Source organism: Henckelia pumila, chromosome 4 (genome assembly GCF_033568475.1).
Source record: "Henckelia pumila isolate YLH828 chromosome 4, ASM3356847v2, whole genome shotgun sequence".
Taxonomy (NCBI): domain Eukaryota; kingdom Viridiplantae; phylum Streptophyta; class Magnoliopsida; order Lamiales; family Gesneriaceae; genus Henckelia; species Henckelia pumila.
Window position 1 is genome coordinate 203,087,702 of NC_133123.1, and position 11,804 is coordinate 203,099,505.

The 11,804-nt window shown below is 36.0% G+C and overlaps 1 protein-coding gene across 1 annotated transcript; it reads left to right on the forward strand.

Annotated features, from left to right (window-relative positions):
* Positions 1–5,865: 5,865 nt before the first annotated feature.
* LOC140862630 (uncharacterized) lies at positions 5,866–9,946 on the forward strand. The gene is made up of 2 exons (XM_073265661.1): positions 5,866–6,475; positions 9,861–9,946. Exons 1-2 carry the CDS (start codon positions 5,866–5,868, stop codon positions 9,944–9,946), a joined length of 696 nt encoding a protein of 231 aa, XP_073121762.1.
* The last annotated feature ends 1,858 nt before the right edge of the window (positions 9,947–11,804 follow it).

The window sequence follows — 11,804 nt, forward strand, 5'->3', positions numbered from 1 at the left end:
CCTTCGAACTTCCATAAAATCGTGCTTTAGCATTTACTGCCATTTATCTTACATCCTGCTCATACACTGCATTATAAACTTTGCATCACTAAAACCTCTGAACTATTTCCGCACTATTTAAGTTGTTCAAAACGTTTTAGAAGTTGAGAAAACTGATTAAGTGAACTAAACCTCACTTGATCATTTTAAAGAAGAAGAAGAAAAGTTTCAGAGTGTATTCACCCCCCCCTCTACCCTCTGAACCGATCCCAACAGAGCTCAATCCCAAAGGCGTGAATGCGATTATGGTAGTGACGAGATCACAAACTGACAAACCTGAGGAGCAGACCACCAAAAAGACGAAAAATCCTGAAATTCAAGAGGAGGTACGGACAGAAAAATCCTCCAAGGCAGGTAAGAAAGGTAAGACTTTGAAATTTGAAGTTAATGAGAATGTTGATATATCTACTTTACCTTTCCCCCTTAGAGCAAAGCAACTGTTATTTGATTCTCAATTTAAAAAGTTTCTTGAAATTTTCAAGAAACTGCATATTAACATTCCTTTTGCAGATGCCTTAGTCAGATTCCGAGATATGCTAAATTTCTGAAAGACCTGCTGAAAAATAAGAAAAAATTGAATGATCTTACGCAGGTTACAATGAACGAGGAATGCTCGGCGGTGCTGCAGAAGAAGCTTCCAACAAAGTTTCATGATCCAGGGAGTTTTTCTATACCCTGTCATATTGGAAGTCTGTCTTTTAAAAATGTTTTGTGTGATCTAGGATCGAGTATAAATTTAATTCCATATTCTATTGCTCGAAAACTAGGTGTAGAAAATATTGAACCTGCTGCTATCTCTCTCAAATTTGCTGATGGTTCTATTAAATATCCGAGAGAGATCGTAGAGAATGTCTTAGTCAAGATAGATAATTTAATTTATCCTGTAGACTTTGTTATTCTTGACATGGAGGAGAATTTAGAGGTTCCAATTATTCTAGGACGTCCTTTTCTTGCTACAAGTAGGGCGTTAATTGATGTTGAGAGAGGAGAGTTGGTGTTGAGACTGAACGATGAACAAATAGTTTTTACTATGTCTAAGTCGGCTACTGAGAGCCCAATTTTGAAAGCTTGTTCTGCTATTCGTTTGATTGATATGATTGGTGTTGAAATTGATGCATGTCAGCAGGTGCAGTTGTCTGCAGGAATTGGTCAAATGCATAAAATTTTTAATGATGTAGCATGCAAGTGCAGGACTGATTCGAGTTTTTCATAGACGGTGGATAAACCACCTTGAATTTTGCCACTCAAGAGAGGATTATAGTCGAGCTATAGACTATAAATTTAGCGCTGACTGGGAGGCAACCCAGTGTTTTTGCTTATGTTTTTTTTTTTTTTTTTTAATTTTATTTTTGGTTTTTATGTTTTTGTTTGTTTGGTTTGATTTTTGTTTTCTTTCCTATGCCAGTTTGCCGTGCCTGCTTATTTATCGAGACTGAGGCTACCATCACCAAGGATACAGTCAAGAAGGAAGAAAAGAAATCGAAAACCAGGGGAGTATTATTTTCGTTTTCATGGTGTTTTTGTTTGTTTGCATTCTGTTCATTGTTCTGAAGCATTGATGGCAATGTTTTGGATAAGTATGAGGGGGTAGACTAGTTCATTGCATTGGTTATTATCTTTTGTGTTCATTCTGTTTGCATTCATTTGTTTTAGTTTTTGTGTTTGGTTCGTAATCATGCATATCATTTTTTTTTGTTTGTTTGTGTTTTCTTGCATGAGTGGGATGAGTCATAATAGCCAATGATGATGAAGTTTATTTGAAAAAAAATTTATTTTTGAAAAATTTTGCTCTTTACTTGACATGAGAAACTGTAGGTTGAATCGTGAATATTTATAAGCACTTGTGTTAGACCAGTGGAGTGTAACGAAAGATTTGATGAAGTTTCTGTCTGTTTGACCATTGCACGGCAATAGGTGGTTTGTGGATCTTGATTGTGTTCTATGAATTTTGATGAGGCTCTAGTTTACAGTTATGATCTTGGGCGCACCTAGAAAAAAAAAATTTTGTATACAATTCCATCCGGGCCTTGAAATGATTAAAATCCTATAAAAAATTAAATTTAAGGCTAAGTATGTGGATTAAATGGGATTGATACTCCATCTGGGTTATAGACGAGGGGATTAGAAAGAAAAAATAGAATGATTTTTCGTATCCTAGCCAGTTATAGCTAAGTCAGCGGGTAATTATTGGGGCTAAAGCAATACCGGGTGCAAAATCCGGACGTGTGTAATTCATTATCTCAAGGGAGGTGGGTATGGTTAGAGGTCGTTGGAAGGAATGAGCACTTAAAGAGTGAAACTTGCACTGATTTGTTATAGGTTGCTAAGTAGATTTGAGACGAATTCGATCTAAGTTGCATGAAACTGGAATGACATTTCACACACACACGTTCACGTTAAATCAAAAGTGTATTATGAAAAGTTGAGAGCATGTCTGTGTTTTTGGTTTTATGATTGAACTTCTCGGAGGCTTTGCACATTTATGAATCGTACTTACTTATGTTTTTGTTTGCATTTTGTTTTGCATGTCTTGCTCGAGGGCGAGCAAGAGTTAAGTATGGGGGTGTTGATAAGTGCATTTTGTATGCATTAGTTCGTGATATTTTTATGTTTATTTTGTGTGCATTCATATTGTTTTTATGTATTTTTATGTGTTTTAAATGCATGTGTGTGTATTTCACTACTCCGGTTAATTTTGTAGGAAAATAAATTTTTAAAGAGTGAATTACGGAGCAGCCTTGATTGAAAAATCATATTTAATTTTAGAGAGATCCAAATCCGATCTCCACCCATCAGAATGAAGTTCAAGATGTTTTGAAGCTGATGTCAAAATTTCAGCTCGATCCGACGGCTAGAACTCAAGATACGAATTTTTCAAAATTATCGCTCGGAGCAGGTTGAAAGTTGCACTGATGGTGAGTGTGTAGCGCGTTTGCCCTTGTGTTTGGCGCTTACAAGACATGGTGGAGGCGCTATCGCGCTAAGGAAATGGAGTTCAGCGCAGGGGAGAAGCGCAATCGCGCATGATTAATTCTTTGGGCAGAAACTTGCTCGCTCGAGCGAGAGTTGGTGCTCGCTCGAGCGAGCGAGGCGTGATTTTTATTTTTCAGAAACAGAGAGTCTCTCGCTCGAGCGCGACCCTATGCTCGCTCGAGTGAGCCGCGCGACCAGAGTTTTATTTTTGGAAAATTCTTGCTCGGGAAGGATTTTATCTTTTTAATAGTTGGGACCTATAAATATATTTTTTAGCATCAGAATAAGGGTTCCAGTTCCAGATTTTCAGAGACGGCGGCTACTACAACTTGGAAGAGAAGATTTCTCGTTTCTTCTTCTTTTCTTATTTTTATTTTCAATTCATGATCAAAAACTTTGTTTGAATTATGAAATTGATTTTTGAGTAGTTTTCCCTTTCGATCAAGGCCACGTGATTGGGCAGACAATTTATGTATAAAACTCGTTTGTTTATTTGAGATTTTTAGACTTGATTTGATTTTATTGATTATCGAATTTATATTTGTCTTACAAATTTCTTGGCCAGTTATTTGTATGCTTGTTAATCGATTCCAAGTCGATATAGGAGGTCTCGAATTCGATCACTTTGATATTCAACATAGTGTAAAACTGACTAGAAATAGAATTCGGTTTCATTATGCGGTTTAGGTGTTTACTGAATTTTCACAGTGATTTATGCATTCAAGTTTGATTAGAATTACGAAAGATTAGTTCATCAATATTTGAATAGGTTTGATTGTTCTAGAAATAGTCATTCGAACAAATTAGGAAAATTCACGTGAATTAAGATTAAGTCTGATGTCTTATATCGACTGCTTGTTACATGAGTTTTCTGGTACCTACGTGAGTCCTTGATCGAACTTTTTCCAAATTTGAAGTAACCCAAAGTTTTCTGTTGCGTTTTAATTAATTTAATTTTAATTGAAATTTTATTTATTAGTTAAAAATCTGAACCATCTTTATTCATTAGTCTAGATTAAGTAGAAATAAATATATTTTGGTAATCATATATTTACAGTCCCTATGGGTTCGACACTTGGACCTTTGTCCACTATATTATCACTTGACCTGGTACGCTTGCCAGTTTAATTTATTTACACCGATTAACGCGGTCAATTATCCTCCACACCTTTATATGAAAATCAACCCCAAGAAAAAAACATAAATTTCTATGACAACAGTCACCTTTAATAGCTAAAAAAGGAACAAAATAGACATAAATTTTAAAAAACCTAAAACAATCCAACCAAATTTCAATAAATTAAATCATGAAATTTGATAATTGATTAACTATTCTTATCATATAAGCTCCAATTTTGTGATATGAAATTAAAACAAAAAAAAAATGAGAAAGTTCTCCCCCAATTTTTTTCTGCCAAAAGCCAATGTTAATTGCTATTTTTAAATTTTAATATCAATTTTTAATTTTTTTTAATGTGATATATTCAAATTGGGCCTTTGAAAAAAAAAGGGGAGAGAAGATTTTAAAAAGAAAAGTGCCGAATAATTGGGGATAATCGAACTCGGGTAAAGTGTAAAAGTTTGAAAGTGTTAAACCATCAGCCTAATCCTAGAGATTCGGTATATGGGGGGACCGAAAATTATATATACTAAATTGGAAATATATTTTATATATAGTAATAATTTTTTTTTTTAATTTTGGGGGGGGGGGGGGGGTGGCGAGGGCCCGTGGCCCCCCCCCCCCCCCCCCCCCCCGGGGTCCTATAGTAAATCCGCCCCTGCGGCCATAAGAGCCTAAAGTAATTATTCATCCAGAAGGAGTTGAATATGAGGCAGAGGCGATGGTTGGAACTAGTGAAGGATTATGACTGTGACATTAGCTACCATCCGGGTAAGGCTAATGTAGTAGCAGATGCATTGAGTCGCAAGTCTGCGACTTTGAACTAGTTGACAACTCAGCAAGAGTTGATTGCAGATTTCAAGAGTTTGAGGTTAGAAGTGGTTGAACCGGAGGAAGAGTGAATCTTATCAGCTTTAACAGTGGTACTGAGTTTTCTTGATAGAATTCGAGCTGGCCAAGCTTCAGACCATCAGTTAGTAGCGTGGAAGAAAATAGATGAGGCTAAATGTGGTACCTTGTACACAGTTAAAGATGTGATTGTGCACACAAACGCATAATGTGGGTGCCGGCAGTGGATTCACTGAGAGTAGAGGTGATGACAGAAGCACATACTACACCGTATTCCATTCATCCAGGGAGTACGAAAATGTTTAAGGATCTACAGTTATTGTTTTGGTGGCCAGATATGAAAAAGGACACGTTAGGTTTGTGAACGAGTGTCTGATATGTCAACAGGTGAAAGCTGAGCATCAGAGGTCAGTAGGACTTCTGAAACCGTTACCGATTCCCATGTGAAAATGGGAAGATGTCACCATGGATTTCTTGGTAGGATTTCCAGTTACACCACGAAGGATGCATTTTATTTAGGTGATAATTGTTAGATTGACGAATTCAGCTCATTTTCTACTAGTTAGGACTAATTTCTCAATGAATCAGTTTGCAGAATTGTACATTCGAGAAATAGTCAGATTGCATAGATTTCTAGCCAAAATAGTGTCTGATTGAGATCCTAGGTTTACCTCGGGCTTTTTGGGAAGTTTACACCATGGATTAGATACGAAATTAGCTTTCAATACATCATTCCACCCTCAGACAGATGGTCAATTAGAGTGAGTGATTCAGATACTCGAGTTTATGCTCAAAGCGTGTTGATCGACTTTGGAGGAAGCTGAGAGTCGAAGTTGCCTTTAGTGGAGTTCACTTACAATAATGGTTATCAAGCTACTATTGGTATGACTCTTTATGAGGTATTGTATGGGAGGAAGTGCAGGTTTCCCTTACATTTGGATGAAGTTGTAGAAAGAGCTGTGTTAGGACCCGAAATAGTGACTCAGACAGTGAGTATGAAAGCTAAGATCAGAGACATAATGTTGACAACTCAGAGTCGTCAGAAAATCTATGCCGACCAGCAGCATAGAGACTTGGAGTTTGAGATAGGTGATCATGTATTCTTGAAGGTGTCACCTTGGAAGGGAGTGATGAGGTTTGGAAAGAAGAAAAAACTGAGATACATAGGACCTTTCGAGATACTAGAGAAATTTGGAGCTCGAGCTTATCGATTAGCATTGCCTCTAAACTTGGCGAACATACACAAAGTTTTTTACATCTCCATGCTGAGGAAGTATGTTGCAAATCCTTCCCATGTGATTCGCCACGAGTCAGTGCAGTGGGAGCCAGACTTTCCTTACGAGGAGATGCCAGTTCAAATTTTGGATAGACAGGTTAGGAAGTTGTGGAACCGAGAAAACGGGATGGTGAAAGTGTTGTGGCGTAACCAATTGGTAGAAGAAGCTACGTGGAAGACTGAACAGGATATGTGTGGTCGCTATCATGAGCTATTTGGTAAGTCAAAATTCGAGGACGAAATTCTTTTAAGGAGGGTAGAGTTGTAATGTACAAAAGTTCACTAGCTCAATCACGAAAATTTTTAAATTATTATATGTTTTATGCATTTTATTTATGAAATTTAAATGTTATATGTTTAAATTATGTGATGTTATGTCTATGCTTGATATTTAATATTGTGCAAGTTAGTTAATGTTTTTAGGTTTGGAATTTAATTCTGGACTGAAGGAACGAGACTAGCCTTCGAACAAGTTAAGAAAATGTTTTATGTTTAAATTAAAATTTAAAGTTGATGCAGTGTTATTTTATTAGTTGGGTGCAGTAAATTTTAAAAGTTAGTGTTTGAGACTAACAGGCTGAATTTCAAGCACAGTAGTCACAAACTAATCAGACGTCAAAAGTTTTCTTTCATTCTTCCACTCCTTGATGCCGCCTTATCTTTATTTCTCTCTTCACGTTCAAAACTACGCTCAAGGTTCTTTGTTCGAGGATAGATCGCTCCCAAAGTTGCAGGTTAAATCCAAACGTCAACGATCATGTAAGTTTTTAATGTTTTGAAACCATCATTCAAGAATATAGGTATTTTCGCTATGAACCCTAAGTGTATATGTCATTTCTATGCATTATTTATGAGGATTTTTAAAAGTATGATGTAGAATCGAGAAGTGTGAATCTATAGTAGCTCAGTTCTATTTTATAAGATTAAATTGCTAATAATATTTAATTTAATAAAATATGATTAAAGGGATTTGAATATGATTTAACGGACCAAGAAATTGGATCCAGAATGCCCGAAAATGCTTAATGGGCTTATTGGGCCTAAATAGGACCGAAACTTCCGAACCAGAATCGGAATGTCCGATCAAATCGGAAAGAACAAAGCAGGTCGGAAGGAACGTGAGAGATCGGAACGTCCGATCATGAGACCGGAGATTCCGATCTACATCATCCGGGACGTGGCATTAGGGTTTGTACACGTAGCTGCATGCAAGAGATCGGAACCTCCGAAGTACAGATCGGAGCTTTCGATCATAGCCAATGAACACGTTGCATGCATGCAAAGATCGCAGCTTCCGATCAGGCGATCGGAGCTTTCGATTGTCTTTTATAAATAGGGGTCCGAGGCCTCATTTTCATTTGTTAATTCCTCATCTCTCCTTGGCCCATGTAGCTCGATTCTAAGAGCTTTTGGGTACTATTTCCTTAAGAGTTGGAGTAGGTAGTAATTTTTAGATAACAGACAGTATCCGTAGTGGTGGCTAGGTAGCGGAGCTCTGGCGAGGTGTCCAGGGGTCGTAGCTAGCCTATGCCCAGGCTCTGGGGCATGCGACATCAGCGGGCTGACAACGGACGGAAGTATGACTTTGGTTTCCTATAGTAAATAAGGAGTAGGATATAGTTTAATTAAGGCTTTTAGAGCCTAGTAGGTGATGTTTGGCATGCTAGGTAATGCATGGTGATTTATGCATTGTAGTGATGCATGGTAGGCTTGGATCTAGAGAAGGAGCTTCTAGGATCTGCCTTAGTATGGTACAGAAGTATTATTTGAGATATCCAGATTGAGTATGCATGTATTATGTGTTTGCATGAATTATGTGATTGCATGTTTTATATGTCTTTTTATACAGCATGTCATGACTGTATGTTTCATACATGAGCATATTGATCTAGTATCTTGAGATATCCAGTAGTAGGGCGCTCACCCTACGAGTCTGTGGATGGTTGGATACACAAGTCTTGTGTCAGATCACCGTGATGGTTGGACACTTGTACTAGTATCAGGTCACCATTATCCAACGGGTATAGGAGTCACCTCCTGATGCGATGGCGCAGCGTGCTATACACCCTGGGCTCGGTCTATGAGCTAGTTTCTTGACCTGAGAGTCTTGGTACCCAGTTCATTTGCATTCATGCGCATATAATAGTGTATAATCATACTCTCGTACTAAGCATTTTAGGCTCACTTTCGGTTATTTATTGTTGGCTGGATGCCCTATTCCATGGGGCTGTTGCATGTAGTTCTCCCGAGGACAGGGAGGTTAGGTGGTGACTAAGGCTGGAAAGCAGGGTTGATCACTAGGCTTTACCTACTTGGTATTAATTTATTTTAAAGTTCCACAGTTTTCTCTGATTAAGATTATTTAACGTTTAATTGCATGTTTAAGTTCTGATTAGTAGGTAATCACGGTGCGGGTCACTACAGAATCGTTCTTGATGTCTTTGGTGAAATTTTATTGAGATTTATGGTTTAGATGTGAAGATTCAGAATTTTGGGTGTCATGTGTATGGTGTATATGGAGGTTTTGAATTAAAATTTTGAATAGATGAATCATTTGATGGATTTCTTTCATGTTTGAAAGTTTTTATGGCGTGTAATCGTTCTTTTCAAATTGTGGGTGTGTATATTCTCAAAATGGTTAGAAGGGGTCGAAAGAGGTCGGAATGACAACATTTTTTCGTTCAAGTCGCGCAGCGCCGACCTGCCTGGAACCAGGCAGATTGCGTCGCTCCTATGCGCGATTTTCTTATGCCCAGACATGATAGGTGGCGCTGGGGCGCAAATTTTCTCGCGCCCAGGCGTTGGCTTGCGCTGGGGAGGAAATAATTTTCCGCCCTGGTGGGAAAAAAGTTCTGTCCAAGAATTTCGTTTTTCGTATTTGAAGTCCAAAATTCAAGTTTATGATCTTTTAAGCTATTTTAAGTACTTTTAAGATGTTCTATTGGAAAAAAGTTTCAAATTCGAATCTTCGGGACGAGCGAAACGACTTACGTGGATCGTTTAAGTTATGTTATGCATCTATATGTGATATTTCTTCATGAAAACTATTTTACTCTGAAATTCATGAAATAATATGAATTATTATATATGCGCATGATTGAGTTTATATCAGTTTTAGCATGCATGATGTTTATCACGAAGGTTTTAAGAGCATAAAATGATGAAATTATGAGATGTATGATGAAGTTACGATGTTGATGATGCATGAAATTATTTTGATGTTGCATGCGCTTTTGTGGTGGCAATATGAGACTGGTACTCCAGTTTGAGCATCGGAGGGGCCTTTCCAAACTATCTGCTCACGAGACGAAATGATAGGACTGGCTCCCTGGAATGAGTCCCGAGGAGGACCTTTCCAAAGAATGAAAGTTTAAATGGTCGATGTCATATGGTAGTTGTACAACAAATCCGTGATCACGGAAACCAATGATGTGCTCATAAAGATGGTTGCCACAACTGCATATATCGCATCACCCTAAAATGTCAAGTTTTATGTTATGTTCATGTTATGGCACTGCATTGAGCTTCAAGTTTTAAACAAAAGTTTTGTATGCATGCATATTATTGCTGAGTTTTTAGACTCACTATACTTGAATGATGTAGGTAATAATGATATTGATGATTATATTGATGAGTATGGAGTCGGACTTGAAGAGGAGCAGACGGCCGGCCCGACGGGAGATGCATGAGCGCTATGTCATAAGAAGTCATAAGAACAGTTTTATTATGCACATTTTACTTTTATTTTAGTTGGAAGGGAAACGAGTTTTACTGTGTTGTTTTTTTTTTTGGAACTATTTTATTTTATTGATGGTGCACAAATATTCATTTTAATTAAAAAAAATATAATTTCGCAAATTTTTCCCATAATTAAGTTTAAAAAATGTATGTTTAGCAATGTTCTCGATTTTTGAGACGTTAAATATGTTGAGGTCTAACGGGTTCGAACAATTCTTTTTCGGATTTTTTGAGGATCACGTTGGAAAATTAGGCACATCAGATAATAATATTTATATTTATTTTTTTTAAAATTTTTTACTAGTATGTTTATGACAAAACTAGATTAAAAAAAAAGAAGAAGAGAGAAGTTCAAGCTATTAAACTATTTCTCGTAACGAAATGAGTCGTTACTCGTTACTACTTTTTGTCAGGATATTTTCCAATCAAAATATAAGTAAATACAGTACGAGTTGAGACATCTCTCTCTCTCTTTCATGAATAATTATATCAAATAAACAAAAGAATTGTGTAAGAAATTTTAAATGATTATATATACATATATATATATATATATATTATATCATAAATTAAAATACTGTATGATTTCTTTATGCACATTTACTATATATTTTTTAACCCCGCCGAGTACTCGGAGTCTCTTTGATACGAGTTTTGTTTTAACTATATATGTAAAACAAAAAAATCATCGTCATCGTTTATAATTTTCTCCCTCATTTTGGGGAATAAATAAATAAAAGCATGGAAAATGTTGGAAAAGAAAGGTCAATAAATTTCCAATTGTACGTAAATAAAGTAAAAAGTGACCACAAACTTTTCAAATGAAGTCAATATAATGTATGTGAAATTAAATATATATATATAGAGCTGCTGTGGTCAACAACGATGGGCTGAGGGGATTGGTTTGGCTACCATCGAACCCCACACCTCTCTGTTTTCTAAGTTTGTTACTTTGTTCACAGCTGTCTGTGATATTCACCAATTTTAATTTAAAATTCTATATTATTTATTTTTGTTTCATTATTTCTAATAAATTAGTTTGTTTTAAACACGTATCCCCTTCTTTGTTTGAAGCAAAATGTTTGGCTCGTCTCATTCATTGACTTAGGGACTCCATTCTCACGCTAGCTAGTCGACGGCCAAAATCAGGAATTGTGATCGCGATACTTATTATTATAATAATAATAATTATTATTATTGTTGTTGTTGTTAACTATTTCTTATTGTTTTCTTGGTACAAATCATCATATCTTCTTCTTCTTAAAATTTCATCGTAAATTATTTAGAATATCTAGACATCCCCTTATTCACGGTTGAGATATATTTAATATTTGGAATAACACTGTCCTATATATGTTTTAATACAAAAAGGTATAATAATAAAATATATATGGCTTGTTACTTCATGTACAACACATCCCACACAAATAGTCCTCTAAAAACGTCTCACGGCTCAAATTTATGAGATGATCCCCGATTCGACCCATGATAACATTATTTTGTATGTCCAAAATATTATTTTCATTACAAAAATATCATTTTGTTATGTCTTTTTAAAAAATGTAGTGTAATTAATATATGTTCATTTAAGTGATGATGATAATAAGTAGCATTACTTCTTCAAGTCAAAAGTATTGTTATTATATGCTGATTTGAATAAAAAATTATTATTTTTTATATAAAAAATATTATTTTTTACTACAAGCGAAGATCAGATTAATCATCTGGTGGATATAAATTCAACACAAATTAACGACCAGTTTCCTGGATCAATGTGTTGAAGTGAAATGGGTTGGTGAGATTTATGCT